The following is a 14,838-nucleotide window of genomic DNA, read 5'->3' as shown; positions in this document are numbered from 1 at the left end:
ACAACTTCAAGATCAACACTAACTGTAACTAAATCCTCACAGCCAAATAACTTGGATTTATACTCCAGGCAGCAAAGTGATTTAATTGAGCAGGAAATTACATCATCAACGATGGCCAAACACTCTTGTTGACCAATCAATCAGCTGCCTTCTCCAATGTGGATTCCAATCAGCACAGGAGATGATTTGGGACCCAGGAACCAATCGGAATGTTCAAAGAGAAGCTCATGTGAATGAAACTCAACCAAGATAGAAATACTGATTGATCTTTGACCTCAGTCTCCATCTGAAAATTCCAACACTCGGAAAAGCTCATTTTGACCTTTGAGTTGAGGTATTAGGACATGTTCGATGTACGTTAATGGGAGTTTCCCCCCTAAGTGTTGGGAATCCCATTGGAAATTAGAACATTGTTCGCAGAAAACATTTTGGTGTACAAAGCAAAGTGCCGTGGGGCATCCAACCTTGGGATCTGATGGTAGATTGAGGGATGATGACACTGTGGACCCATGCTGGTCACAGGGCATCCAGTTTGAAATCCAGTGCTTAAATCTCCAGATACATGGTAGGCCTCAGGCCTCAGTGTCTAATTTTCACTTACTGGATGCATATTGTGTGGCTGCCATTGTGATATCTCCAGTTGGTGATTAAGTGTTACAACAACAACCATCCGCGCTCAAGAATGTTCTGGTCGAGGTATTTTCCAGAATTGTTTACATAAAAAGGACAGCAAAGAAAAACAAAATGGGCACTGGGCCGAGGCCAAGAATCACCCTCCACCCAAGCCTCTTCCTACCCCACAGTGGATGGTGTTAAATAAGACAAACTGAAACTGTTGCTCTTTTTAGCCTTAGTCTATTGGCTCTGATTACGTCACCTTTGCTCATGAGTCGCCAGGTATCTTTATGATACCGTGGTTCAAGTTCAGGTTATGATTAATAATACAGCACACCGCTTAGTAAGGATTGAAACAACGGTCATTTATTATATACAACAAGCAATATTAATACCCTAATACTACTTTCTATATAATAAACCTATCACTACTGGCCAATACTTAACTTAGGAAGAGCCCACCAGGTCAGGGAAATGAATGGCTTGTCCAATCAGATCTGGCCTGCGGGATTCAAAAGGCTGCTACAGGTCGGTGGCTACGTGTCCCTACCGGATAGCGATCGCTGGATTCAAACTTACTGTTGCCGGTTGCTGTTCTTGCGAAGGTCTCGAGCAGGCGAAGAGGAGAGAGAGAGATCTGAACGTGGCCCCTCACTTTTATAGGGTCCAGGGGCTTCCCGCCTCCCGGGGCGGCCCTTGACCCTGAGTCCCAAGTGATTGGATTTGTCCCCAATCCCTGGGGTTGATGTGTCCAATGGTGAGGCGATTCCTCGATCGGGAGGTGGTCGTTCACCTGTCTTTGTTTCGGCCACTGCAGGCGCCGACAGGTCTGGCCCGGTATTCAATTGCTAATATGTTGCAATTGTTCCCGGGGATAGCCGATTTAACTGCAGATGTCTGGATAGATGGGCTGCAAACAGTCCTGAATGTAACTGCAAATACCTGGGTTGATGGGCTGTTGATAGCCCTGAGTATCGATCTGGGCTAACTTCCCCAGGGCCGAATATGCAATACTGTCTGCAGCTGCCTGCTTGTGTCTTGTTAGCTGCTTTTCCCAGCAGTCTTTCGGGTTAGCCGTTTTAAACTGGGTTTTGGCCAGATTAATCGGAACGCAGCCATTTTACGTGGCTACACACCCGCCTTGTGATCCTAACGCGAAGCGTGAAGGATCACATAAATTTTGTCCTCTTCGTTCCCTGACCCGGGGGGGGGGGGGGGGGGGGGGGGCACCTCCTACATGGCCACTACTCTGACCCTAGCTATGCACAAAAATTTACCTAAACAATTCTTGAGGGCGTTATGTCAGACAGGGGCATGTATCTGTAAAAAAATAAACTGGGAACCTCTAATTTTACCTAAACAATTCTTCATTATATAATCTTATCTCTCTAAACATACAATAACAATCACAACATTTAATATATTTTTTCCTGGCTTGGCAGTCAAGCTCAGGATCATACATTTCCATACATTTTCTTTTTATTTACAGGAAGAACCGCCAGTGCATGTTTTATTATTCATATGTCACGGGGGTCTGGGGTCTGGTCATAGCCGAATATCGGGGATCAGATCCGTTAGACAGGGGTTCGAGCGCGGTACGCTCTCCTTTTCCACTTGCGGAGGCGCATGGTCTGTACTGCACAACTGAGTATAGCCAATGCCAACAGTGCCTCAATGATGTACGATAAGGAGTACCAAGTTATGGACTTGGCACACCAGGATAATGCAGCGTGGTTGGTGACTGGGCCCTCGGTACTACTGGGCCGTGAAGTGTTAACAGTAAAGGGGTTTGGAGTGATGGGGTCCGCGTTCCCGCGCAACCAAAAGTCCATCACAAACATGTTGAGCACGAAGAAAGGAGTCCTCATGGCTGTCTTCTTTCTTTCCTTTTCCTGTGTTCGCTGGTTTTCTCCGGACTTGGAGCTTCTGGAGTTCTGTAAGACAAGCGTAGTGTGTGTAAATACTTCGGTTTAATATCTGGTGTGTTAGTGTGTCTGTGCTTCTTGGGGCCAATTAAACCCTTATAATTGGTCACAGTATGTGACTCTACCCCCCATTTTCTTTTTCAAAACAAATGTTTGGACACGGCACACTTCCCAATGGTGGACCAGTGCTAGGTTTATCATCCAAATGTTCTAGGATGTAAATAGCATGTGGCAGCAACCCAAAGGTTGCCTAAATAAAATAAAACTGTTATTGAAAGAAAAGTTCGAATGAGGTGCGTGTGGGCCGCGACGGGTACGATTTGGGTGGAGTCCCCAGGTAGGACGGCTACCAATACCGTATCTTCCCTACCCGAGCGTTTTAGACCAACGGGCGGGTCACCAGGCAGGGCGGGTCTCACGCCGTTTCTCCACTGCCTGAGCGACCAAAGAACGGAGAAAAATGTAGTCATCATGGTGGGGTTACTGTTCTGATTCTACCATCAAATCAGAAAAGTAGCTACGATCGGGCGTCTGGTCTGGTGACCACGTATCAGCTGAAAAGCTAGTTCCTCTGAATGGGCGTCTGGTCTGGTGACCAGGTATCTGTGGACAAGTTGGTACCGCTGAACAAGCGTCTGGCTTGTCCAATTGGAAAAGAGCTAAAAAGTTCAGGTGAATGGGTGTGGGGCGGTGAGAACATTCTCCTGTAGGACGAACAACATTTAACAAACAGACAGACAACGTAAAACATTCTGCAGGCTCCATCAGAAAGGACAACACTTTTCACCAAGTGTCTCCTTTAAATCATCATGTGGACACCTCCGTTCTCGGTCGCTACGGGCTCTGCCGTTTTCTTATCGAGAGTGCCTGTCGGTTGGGCACTCTGTGGTTTCTTAGGGCCATTGCATTCTCTAGCAAAATGTCCCAAGTGTCCGCAATTGTAGCACTCTTGCGGTTTGGCTGGGGGGCTGTTCTTTCCCTTGTTTACCCAGGCGGGGTTGTGGAGAGTGGTTCTTACTGCCTGCACGTCTGCGGCGGCTTGGTTTTCCTCGGGTGTTCTAGTGGCTGATTTACTGTGAGCCGCTTGTTCCCAAACGCGGGACAATCTTTTGACCACCCACTTTTCATTATGAGCCTCCTCCGAGGGGTCATAATTGCTACAGGCATTCTGTCCTGCTTCCGTGGAATGGGAGATAAGGGTGCGGGTCCACTTGACCGTATTGTCTGGGGACAAATGGGCATGGTCTACGTTGCCGAAAACGGCTTCAAAATGAATCCACAAGCGTCCTGCGAACGCTGTGGGGTGTTCAGACTTTTTCTGTCTGCATTTATTCAGACCGTCTACGGGGTCGCCCCAGTTGTACCCGATCGCATCCAGGATCGCGGTATGCATTTCTGCAAGGGTGCCTCCTCCTACATTCTGTGGGTCGGGAAGGGTTGCTGCGACCGATGGGTCTAAGCTGAGGACTGTGAGCTTTACCTGCTCTTTCTCATCCAGGCCGTACATGGTCGCCTGGTGTTTGACGGTGGCAAAGAAATGGTGTGGGTCTGAAGCGGGGAGGAATGGTGTGATTTTAGCACACGCGTCCCGTAATTGGGTCACTGTGAGGGGGATGGAATATAAGACCACCGCCTCGTCTGCTGTGGCGGTGCGGTGGGTTGTTACAGGGTTCATGGGAGCCTGTATTATCTGTTGTGTGGGGGGTGGGGGTGCTTTCCTCCTTTGGGGTTTTCCCTGCGCACATGCTCCCTGAACATATCTTTGCGCTGTCTCTTGCAATTCTTCCCAATCAGGGCCGTCTTCCTGGTCTAAACTTTCCCCAAAGGTTTCTTGAAATCCCTTTTGGACAGAAAGCAGTGCTTTCAAGTCTGCAACCTGCTTTCGGCACTTTGCATGGTCTAAGGTACTCTGCCTTTGTTCCGTGGTTGTGGCGTGGAGCGCTCTCAAGGCTGCCTTGAGATCACTGCATTGTTTCTGGAGTATCAGGACTGCACGCTGCAGATCCTGATAAGCCTTTTCACATTGTGACTGGAAACTACTCAAGTGCACCAGACAAGATTGGTGACCCCGTTTGGCGTCAGCCACCTCTTCGTCCTTTGCTGCTAATTTCCCTTTTAACTACAGGTTCTCTTTCTCAACTTCGCATACATCGATTTTACACGTCCGATGTATGCCTTCTATTTCCTTGCGGAGCGTCCTGACGACCTCCTCTGTGCCTCGCAATTGTGCCAGACAGGACACAATTGCCATCGGCTTGCGCGCTTTTGCTAAACTCTTTTTGTGGATCTCACTCAGGTTCTCCCACCAAGTATGCCCGAGACTTCCAGGACCTGAGTCGTCGTTATTACAGAAATCCTTCCACACGGGCCATCCTTTGCCCTGCAGAAATTTGCAGATTTCCAAACGGGACACTGTCCCGCTCCTACGCTGCTGACTGGTGCGACAGCAAAATCTTCGGGGTTCATGAGGCGCTGCATCGCTTGCATTGTCTGCATGGCTCTCCCTTATCTGCTCGTTACGTTCGAATTTGGAACAGGGGGCTAAGGTGGTGTGGTAGATGCGGGTACGGCTTGCGCTAATTTCCGAAATACCAACTGCCGATAGTTTTGACGCAACAAAAATCTATCAGTTTTGCCTTATAACCCTGTTAGTTACGCATGCATATACACACTTCCGAATTGTGAATTATTAACCAGAACCGCTTGAACACTTGTGGGTTTTTATTTTGTTTCCGATTGGATTCTAATTCAAAATGTTGGGGTTCTCCCGGAGTGGTTTTCCACTTCTAAGTCGGGTCCCATCTGGGTCGCCAATTATGTTGCTCTTTTTAGCCTGAGTCTATTGGCTCTGATTACGTCACCTTTGCTCACGAGTCGCCAGGTATCTTTATGATACCGCCACGTGGTTCAAGTTCAGGTTATGATTAATAATACAGCACACCGCATAGTAAGGATTAAAACAACGGTCATTTATTATATACAACAAGCAATATTAATACCCTAATACTACTTTCTATATAATAGGATTTCTAGCCTCTGGCCTGCTCTTGTAGCCACAGTATTTATATGGCTGGTCCAGTTCAGTTTCTGGTCAATGGAAACCCCCAGGATGTTGACAGTGGGGAATTGTGGGGGATGTGCCACTGAATGTCAAGGAGCGATGGTTTTAATATCTCTTTTGGAGATGATCATTGCCTGGCACTTATGTGGCACGAATGTTACTTGTCACTTGTCAGCCCAAGCCTGGATATTGTCCAGGTCTTGCTGTAATTGTACATGGACCGCTTCAGGGTCTGAGGAGGTGGAAATGATTGCAAATGTGCTAACCATTGTGCAATCATCAGCAAACATCCCCACCTCTGACCTGATGTTGGAAGGAAGATCATTGATGAAGCAGTTGAAATTGGCTGGGTTTAGGAGACTAAAGGAACTCCTGCAGTAATGTTCTGGGTCTGAGATGATTGATCTCCAACCACCACAACCATCATCCTTTGTGCCAAGTATGACTCCAACCAGCGGAGAGTTTCCCCCCTGATTCTCATTGACTCCAGTTTAGCTCGGGCTCTTTAATGCCATTCTCGGTCAAATGTTGCCTTGATGTTCAGGGCAGTCACTCTCACCTCACCTCTGGAGTTCAGCTCTTTATCCATGTTTGAGTCAAGGCTGTAATGAGGTCAGGAGCTCAGTGACTCATTGCAGAACCTAAACTGAGCATCAGTGCGTAGGATTTTGCTGAGTAAGTTGATGACTCCTTTCATCACTTTACTGATGATTGAGAGCAGACTGATAGGACTGTAATAGTCCAGTTGGATTTGTCCTGCTTTTTGTGTACAGGACACACCTGGGCAATTTTCCACATTTCCGGGTGGATGCCTGTGGTTTAGCTATACTGGAACAGCTTGGCTAGGGGGGGAAGGCAAGTTCTGGAGCATAAATCTTCAGTACTATTGCTGGAATATTGTCAGGGCCCATAGTCTTTGCAGTATCCAGTGCCTTCAGCTATTTCTTGATATCACGTAGAGCGATCGAATTGCTGAAGACTGATATGTGACGGTGGGGACCTCCGGAGGACAGTGGGATGGGTCAATCCACCCAACACTTCTAGCTGAAGACTATTACGAATGCTTCAGCCTTGTCTTTTGCACAGATATGCTGGGCACCTCCATCATTGAGGATGGAGTTATTTGTGGAGCCTCCTCCTCCAGTGAGCTGTTCAATGGCCCACCACCATTCACGGCTGGATGTGACAGGAGGTTTCCTTGCCCATGTTAGACCTGAAGCCCAACAGTGGAGCTGTATGTTTCAAACCCAAGGAGGAAAAGCAATGGAACCAATTGAGGGTGGATGTGACATGGTAATTCGAAGAATGAAGTTACTCTGCCTTTTCCCCCTAAAATAGAATATATTTTTGCATAGAGCTGTAGCCAGATCTGCTCTCCATAGAGCATCAGCTGTGCCTTTAGAGGTATTTGTATTTGTGAGAATACACCGATAGCTCCAGCAAACCTTTGCACCACCCTGCCTGCAGTTACCTCAAAACTGATTGGTGTAGACAGCGCCAAGAATCTACCTTTAATCTCAGCCCCAGGTCACTGTCCGCGTGGAGTTTGCACATTCTCCCAGTGTCTGCGTCGGTTCCGCACCCACAACCCAAAGATGTACAGGGTAGGTGGAGTGGCTACACTAAATTACCCCTTAATGAAAACCAACTTTGTTGTGGATGATTGCAGCTCTGGGTCATCATAAGATCCAGATACGTTACCACACAAGTAGAGGCCTGGACAAACCAGAGCTGAAGGAAGGAGGACGATCCACAGTCTAATCACTATTAAGTCAGTAATGTACCTGACAACTTTCAAGCAATTGAGCACTGAAGATGTCACATTAAAGAGACAAGTATTGAATGATGGGCAATAGACAAAATCAGTGAAAGATTTTTTTATTAATTTAATTGTAGGGTAACAATTCTTTGCTGCAAGTCCTTCCTCCAATCCTGGATGTGACACTAACTGCTGTCCTCTAGAGAGAGCTTGTCAAACAGGTACTCTCCCATCCCATTCTCAGGAGCTCCCAGCCGCTTCAGGTTGGTGATGTAGTCGCCAAGTCTCTTGATGGCCTTGACCTGCTCGTCCAAATAATGAGTCTCCAGAAAGTCACACAGCTGGAGGAGAAAGGAGAGAGTCAAAAACAGGAAGATCAGTTCCTCTGCAACCAATTCTCTTCACACCCATTGTTCGGAGGGAGATTGCCTTCAGAATTAGGCGGGAAGGCAGTGGTGAAGATGACAGTCTACAGTAGGATTTAGGCAGGTTAAGTGAGTGGGCAAAAACTGGGCAGAGGGAAGGAAGGGCAAAGGAGCAGGGTATTTAAATGGAGAAAGACTACAGAAAATTGCAGCAGAGGTATTTGGGGGTCATAATGATCAAAAAATAAATCACAAGCTAGCATGCAAGTTCAACAGATAATTGGGAAGACAAATGGAATGTTGACTTTCTTGCAAAGGGAATGGAGTGGGAAGTCCAGTAGAATACTCAGTCCCCTTATCCAAGTAAAGATATACTGGCAATGGAGGCAGTCCAGAAGAGGTTCACAGGGTTGAATGAAGGGGTTGAGCCTGGGCATGGAGGAATTTTCTTCAGGAGGTGTTGAGTCTGTACTCATTGAAATTTTGAAGATTAAGTGACCTTATTGAGACATGGGATTCTCAGGGGGTTTGACATGATAGATGCAGAGAGTTTGTCCCTCCTTATTTTGAAGTATGCTCAAGATACAGCAGGTCTGGAATGTTTTGCAAACAGGACAGGAATGATTTTAGCAGTGTTTTCACTTCACATCTAGGCCACAGCTACACAGAATGGGGGGTTTCAGGCCAAGTTGGGTCCCCAATTGATAACATTGGTTGATCCTGTCAAAGGCAATGAAACAATACAAGGTCTACCAGTGATCAGAATTACGATGAAGTGAAGCTTACATGAGGGTCAGTCTGGGTGGTGGCGAGTTGGTGAAGATCCAACAAACTCTGGTTCACATTCTTCTCCAGATCCAGGGCAACCTGCATTGCCTGGAGACTGTTGCCCCACTCATCCCTCTCTGGCTTCTACACAGTGGAGAAAGACAAGTCCGCTATTTCAGAACATGTTAGTGCAGCACTACAGGACACAATTCAAAAGCTCCTTGTACACGGGGTACATTTCAGCCCCACACAGTGAGACCAAGACATTGACCTGTATATGGAGCTAATTGTTTAGAGATCAGAAACTGACTAAAGAAACACATGCTCCAATCAAGAGTTGAAAATTCCATCAATGTGATTGAAGCCACATCATCAAGCAGTCATTCCTCCCTTCCCCACTCCAACCTTCACATCCTGTAGGAGGGTGCGGCCTCCACGTTGATTCTGGAATTTCATCAGCTTCTCCGCGTGTTCCTGCTTCTCCTGGGACTGATGTTTGAAGAACTGGGAGAAATTGCTGAGAGCGACATCGTCCCGGTCAAAGAAGGACATCTGGAAGAGAAGATACCAAATTTCATTTAACCACACCACTCAGCCCAACTGTGGTCCTCAAGTACAAATCCTCTTCCAGCTCTCTAAATCAAACACACTCTTCAATATGAAGTTACTTCTCTCTGCCCTCAGGTATATTGAACTGAATTGGGACAATTCAATGTGAATATTTGCAAGTACAATTTTGAGGACGAGAAAAGTCACCTAGAGAACACATGTTCAATTCTCAAGCAGTCTGTGAACATCTGGAAGTAAAGAACATTGAACATAGAACATAGAAAATACAGCACAGAACAGGCCCTTCGGCCCACGATGTTGTGCCGAACCCTTGTCCTAGATTAATCATAGATCATCATTGAATTTACAGTGCAGAAGGAGGCCATTCGGCCCTTGAGTCTGCACCGGCTTTTGGAAAGAGCACCCCACCCAAACTCAACACCTCCACCCAACACCAAGGGCAATTTGGACATTAAGGGCAATTTATCATTGGCCAATTCACCTAACCCGCACATCTTTGGACTGTGGGAGGAAACCGGAGCACCCGGAGGAATCCCATGCAGACACGGGGAGGACGTGCAGACTCCGCACAGACAGTGACCCAAGCCGGAATCGAACCTGGGACCCTGGAGCTGTGAAGCAATTGTGCTATCCACAATGCTACCATGCTGCCCTTAAGAACAAATAAATCTACACTATCATTTTACCATAATCCATGTACCTATCCAATAGCTGCTTGAAGGTCCCTAATGTTTCCGACTCAACTACTTCCACAGGTAGTGCATTCCATGCCCCCACTACTCTCTGGGTAAAGAACCTACCTCTGATATCCCTCCTATATCTTCCACCTTTCACCTTAAATTTATGTCCCCTTGTAATGGTTTGTTCCACCCGGGGAAAAAGTCTGACTGTCTACTCTATCTATTCCCCTGATCATCTTATAAACCTCTATCAAGTCGCCCCTCATCCTTCTCCATTCTAATGAGAAAAGGCCTAGCACCCTCAACCTTTCCTCGTAAGACCTACTCTCCATTCCAGGCAACATCCTGGTAAATCTTCTTTGCACCTTTTCCAAAGCTTTCACATCCTTCCTAAAATGAGGCGACCAGAACTGTACACAGTACTCCAAATGTGGCCTTACCAAAGTTTTGTACAGCTGCATCACCTCACGGCTCTTAAATTCAATCCCTCTGTTAATGAACACGAGCACACCATAGGCCTTCTTCACAGCTCTATCCACTTGAGTGGCAACTTTCAAAGATGTATGAACATAGACCCCAAGATCTCTCTGCTCCTCCACATTGCCAAGAACTCTACCGTTAACCCTATATTCCGCATTCATATTTGTCCTTCCAAAATGGACAACATCACACTTTTCAGGGTTAAACTCCATCTGCCACTTCTCAGCCCAGCTCTGCATCCTATCTATGTCTCTTTGCAGCCGACAACAGCCCTCCTTACTATCCACAACTCCACCAATCTTCGTATAGTCTGCAAATTTACTGACCCACCCTTCAACTCCCTCATCCAAGTCATTAATGAAAATCACAAACAGCAGAGGACCCAGAACTGATCCCTGCGGTACGCCACTGGTAACTGGGATCCAGGCTGAATATTTGCCATCCACCACCACTGACTATCGGTTAGCCAGTTTGTTATCCAACTGGCCAAATTTCCCACTATCCCATGCCTCCTTACTTTCTGCATAAGCCTACCATGGGGAACTTTATCAAATGCCTTACTAAAATCCATGTACACTACATCCACTGCTTTATCTTCATCCACATGCTTGGTCACCTCCTCAAATAATTCAATAAGACTTGTAAGGCAAGACCTACCCCTCACAAATCCGTGCTGACTATCCCTAATCAAGCAGTGTCTTTCCAGATGCTCAGAAATCCTATCCTTCAGTACCCTTTCCATTACTTTGCCTACCACCGAAGTAAGACTAACTGGCCTGTAATTCCCAGGGTTATCCCTAGTCCCTTTTTTGAACAGGGGCACGACATTCGCCACTCTCCAATCCCCTGGTACCACCCCTGTTGACAGTGAGGACGAAAAGATCATTGCCAACGGCTCTGCAATTTCATCTCTTGCTTCCCATAGAATCCTTGGATATATCCCGTCAGGCCCGGGGGACTTGTCTATCCTCACGTTTTTCAAAATGCCCAACACATCTTCCTTCCTAACAAGTATTTCCTTGAGCTTACCAATCTGTTTCACACTGTCCTCTCCAACAATATCGCCCCTCTCATTTGTAAATACAGAAGAAAAGTACTCGTTCACGACCTCTCCTATCTCTTCAGACTCAATACACAATCTCCCGCTACGGTCCTTGATTGGACCTACCCTCGCTCTAGTCATTCTCATATTCCTCACATGTAAAAGGCCTTGGGGTTTTCCTTGATCCTACCCTCCAAAGATTGTTCATGCCCTCTCTTAGCTCTCCTAATCCCTTTCTTCAGTTCCCTCCTGGCTATCTTGTATCCCTCCAATGCCCTGTCTGAACCTGGTTTCCTCAGCCTTACATAAGTCACCTTTTTCCTCTTAACAAGACATTCAACCTCTCTTGTCAACCATGGTTCCCTCACTCGACCATCTCTTCCCTGCCTGACAGGGACATACATATCAAGGACACGTAGCACCTGTTCCTTGAACAAGTTCCACATTTCACTTGTGTCCTTCCCTGCCAGCCTATGTTCCCAACTTATGCACTTCAATTCTTGTCTGACAACATCGTATTTACCCTTCCCCCAATTGTAAACCTTGCCCTGTTGCACGTACCTATCCCTCTCCATTACTAAAATGAAAGTCACAGAATTGTGGTCACTATCTCCAAAATGCTCCCCCACTAACAAATCTATCACTTGCCCTGGCTCATTACCCAGTACTAAATCCAATATTGCCCCTCCTCTGGTCGGACAATCTACATACTGTGTTAGAAAAGCTTCCTGGACACACTGCACAAACACCACCCCATCCAAACTATTTGATCTAAAGAGTTTCCACTCAATATTTGGGAAGTTAAAGTCACCCATGACTACTACCCTATGACTTCTGCACCTTTCCAAAATCTGTTTCCCAATCTGTTCCTCCACATCTCTCCTACTATTGGGGGGCCTATAGAAAACTCCTAACAAGGTGACTGCTCCTTTCCTATTTCTGACTTCAACCCATACTACCTCAATAGTGTGATACTCCTCGAACTGCCTTTCTGCAGCTGTTATACTATCTCCAATTAATAATGCCACCCCCCAGCTCTTTTACCACCCTCCCTAATCTTATTGAAACATCTATAACCAGGGACCTCCAACAACCATTTCTGCCCCTCTTCTATCCAAGTTTCCGTGATGGCCACCACATCGTAGTCCCAAGTACCGATCCATGCCTTAAGTTCACCCACCTTATTCCTGATGCTTCTTGCGTTGAAGTATACACACTTCAACCCATCTCCGTGCTTGCAAGTACTCTCCTTTGTCAGTGTTCCCTTCGCCGCTGCCTCATTACACGCTTTGGCGTCCTGAATATCGGCTACCTTAGTTGCTGGACTACAAATCCGGTTCCCATTCCCCTGTCAAATTAGTTTAAACCCTCCCGAAGAGTACTAGAAAAGCTCCCTCCCAGGATATTGGTGCCCCTCTGGTTCAGATGCAACCTGTCTTGCTTGTACAGGTCCCACCTTCCCCAGAATGCACTCCAATTATCCAAATACCTGAAGCCCTCCCTCCTACACCATTCCTGCAGCCACGTGTTTAACTGCACTCTCTCCCTATTCACATAGCACCAGCAACAAACCAGAGATGACAACTCTGTCCTGGCTTTTAACTTCCAGCCTAACTCCCTAAACTAGTTTATTATCTCCACACCCCTTTTCCTACCTATGTCGTTGGTACCAATGTGCACCACGACTTCTGGCTGCTCCCCCTCCCCCTTAAGGATCCTGAAGGCACGATCAGAGACATCCCTGGCCCTGGAACCCGGGAGGCAACATACCTTCCGGGAGTCTCGCTCGCGACCACAGAATCTCCTATCTATTCCCCTAACCATTGAATCTCCTACAACTATTGCTTTTCTATTCTCCCCCCTTCCCTTCTGAGCCCCAGAGCCAGACTCAGTGCCAGAGACCTGGCCGCTAGGGCCTTCCCCCGGTAGGTCATCCCCCCCCCCCCCAACAGCATCCAAAACAGTATACTTGTTTTGAAGGGGAACGGCCACGAGGGATCCCTGCACTTTCTGCCTGTTTATTTTTTTCCCCCTGACTGTGACCCAGCTAATCTTGTCCTGTACCTTGGGTGTGGTTACCTCCTTGTAACTCTTCTCAATCACCCACTCTGCCTCCCGGATGATCCGAAGTTCATCCAGCTTCAGCTCCAGTTTCCTAACACGGTCTTTGAGGAGCTGAAGTTGGGTGCACTTCCCGCAGGTATAGTCAATGGGGACACCGGTGCTATCCCTCACCACCCACATCCTACAGGAGGAGCATGTAACTGGCCTAGCCTCCATCCCCTCTTACCTGACAGAATATAGCTGCCCTGTGGACTAACTAGATCTCCGCCCTCCGACCCTGCTCCCAGTCAGCTACACTTTCTGTAAACTCCTGGCTCTCTTCGCACTCTTTGCGAAAAGCTCGTGTCAGATAAAAGTGACCATGAAACTGTCCAATTATAGAAAACCTAACTGGTTCACGAATGAAAGTTGCTGTCTATATCCAGTGTGGCCTACAGGTGACTCCATTCCCACACTGCTGTTGACTGAACTCCCATCTGAAATAGTCAATAATTCCATTGAGTTGAGACAGGGGTCAGCAGCAAATCCCAGTCAGAGATTTAATCCTCAAACTCTTATTCATTAAGAACACATTTTGCTCTCTTGTATATCACACTGGCAAGTATTTCATATACCAGTGGAGATTGGGCAACAGTACACAGCCCCACCCTTGCAGTAATATTATTACCAATAATTAGGTTGGATGGACATTTAGTTATAGCAGCAACAAAACAGGTACTAAGTCAAGTTAGGTTGAAACAGGAGAAGAATTTATTTGAACATAATAGACTTTATTTTAAAATCCATAAAGAGAAAACTCACCAAAGAAAGATAAAGGTAGGAGGCAGTGAGCTCCACGTTAATCTGCTTGTTGACAGCTGCTTCACAATCCTGGTGATAGTTTTGACAAACTTGGGAATCCATTTTATGGCTGGGGATTATTCTTTGAGCTGACAGCCACCAAAACACAAACGTCCTATCACAACTTCAAGATCAACACTAACTGTAGCTAAATCCCCCTGACAAAGAACTTGGATTTATACTCCAGGCAGCAAAGTGATTTAATTGAGCAGGAAATTACATCATCGACGATGGCCAATCACTCTTGTTGACCAATCAATCAGCTGCCTTCTCCAATGTGGATTCCAATCAGCACAGGAGATGATTTGGGAGCCAGGAACCAATCGGAATGTTCAAAGAGAAGCTCATGTGAATGAAACTCAATCAAGATAGAAATACTGATTGATCTTTGACCTCAGTCTCCATCTGAAAATTCCAACACTCGGAAAAGCTCATTTTGACCTTTGAGTTGAGGTATTAGGACATGTTCGATGTACGTTAATGGGAGTTTCCCCCCTAATTGTTGGGAATCCCATTGAAAATTAGAACATTGTTCGCAGAAAACATTTTGGTGTACAAAGCAAAGTGCCGTGGGGCATCCAACCTTGGGATCTGATGGTAGATTGAGGGATGATGACACTGTGGACCCATGCTGGTCACAGGGCGTCCAGTTTGAAATCCAGTGCTTAA

The 14,838-nt window shown here is 46.7% G+C and overlaps 1 protein-coding gene across 1 annotated transcript; it reads right to left on the bottom strand.

The window, feature by feature from the left end:
* Positions 1-7,463: 7,463 nt before the first annotated feature.
* LOC140403745 (ferritin, middle subunit-like) lies at positions 7,464-14,317 on the bottom strand. The gene is made up of 4 exons (XM_072491905.1): positions 14,131-14,317; positions 8,899-9,045; positions 8,512-8,637; positions 7,464-7,701 (listed from the first exon to the last, which is right to left on the bottom strand). The coding sequence occupies exons 1-4, from the start codon at positions 14,230-14,232 to the stop codon at positions 7,546-7,548; spliced, it is 531 nt and encodes a 176-aa protein (XP_072348006.1). The 5' UTR covers positions 14,233-14,317; the 3' UTR covers positions 7,464-7,545.
* Positions 14,318-14,838: the final 521 nt, after the last annotated feature.

Source organism: Scyliorhinus torazame, chromosome 29 (assembly GCF_047496885.1).
Source record: "Scyliorhinus torazame isolate Kashiwa2021f chromosome 29, sScyTor2.1, whole genome shotgun sequence".
Lineage (NCBI taxonomy): Eukaryota > Metazoa > Chordata > Chondrichthyes > Carcharhiniformes > Scyliorhinidae > Scyliorhinus > Scyliorhinus torazame.
The sequence above is the reverse complement of the archived record's forward strand: the minus strand, read 5'-3'. Positions and strand labels throughout refer to the sequence as shown.

What these genes read in the sequence shown, in the direction of transcription:
- LOC140403745 (XM_072491905.1), bottom strand. Translation starts at nt 14,232, where the DNA reads ATGGATTCCCAAGTTTGTCAAAACTATCACCAGGATTGTGAAGCAGCT. An exon ending in CCCTCCTACAGGATGTGAAG is followed by an intron (nt 8,638 to 8,898) that starts GTTGGAGTGGGG and finishes TCCACTGTGTAG; the next exon opens with AAGCCAGAGAGGGATGAGTG. An exon ending in CCACCCAGACTGACCCTCAT is followed by an intron (nt 7,702 to 8,511) that starts GTAAGCTTCACT and finishes TTTCTCCTCCAG; the next exon opens with CTGTGTGACTTTCTGGAGAC.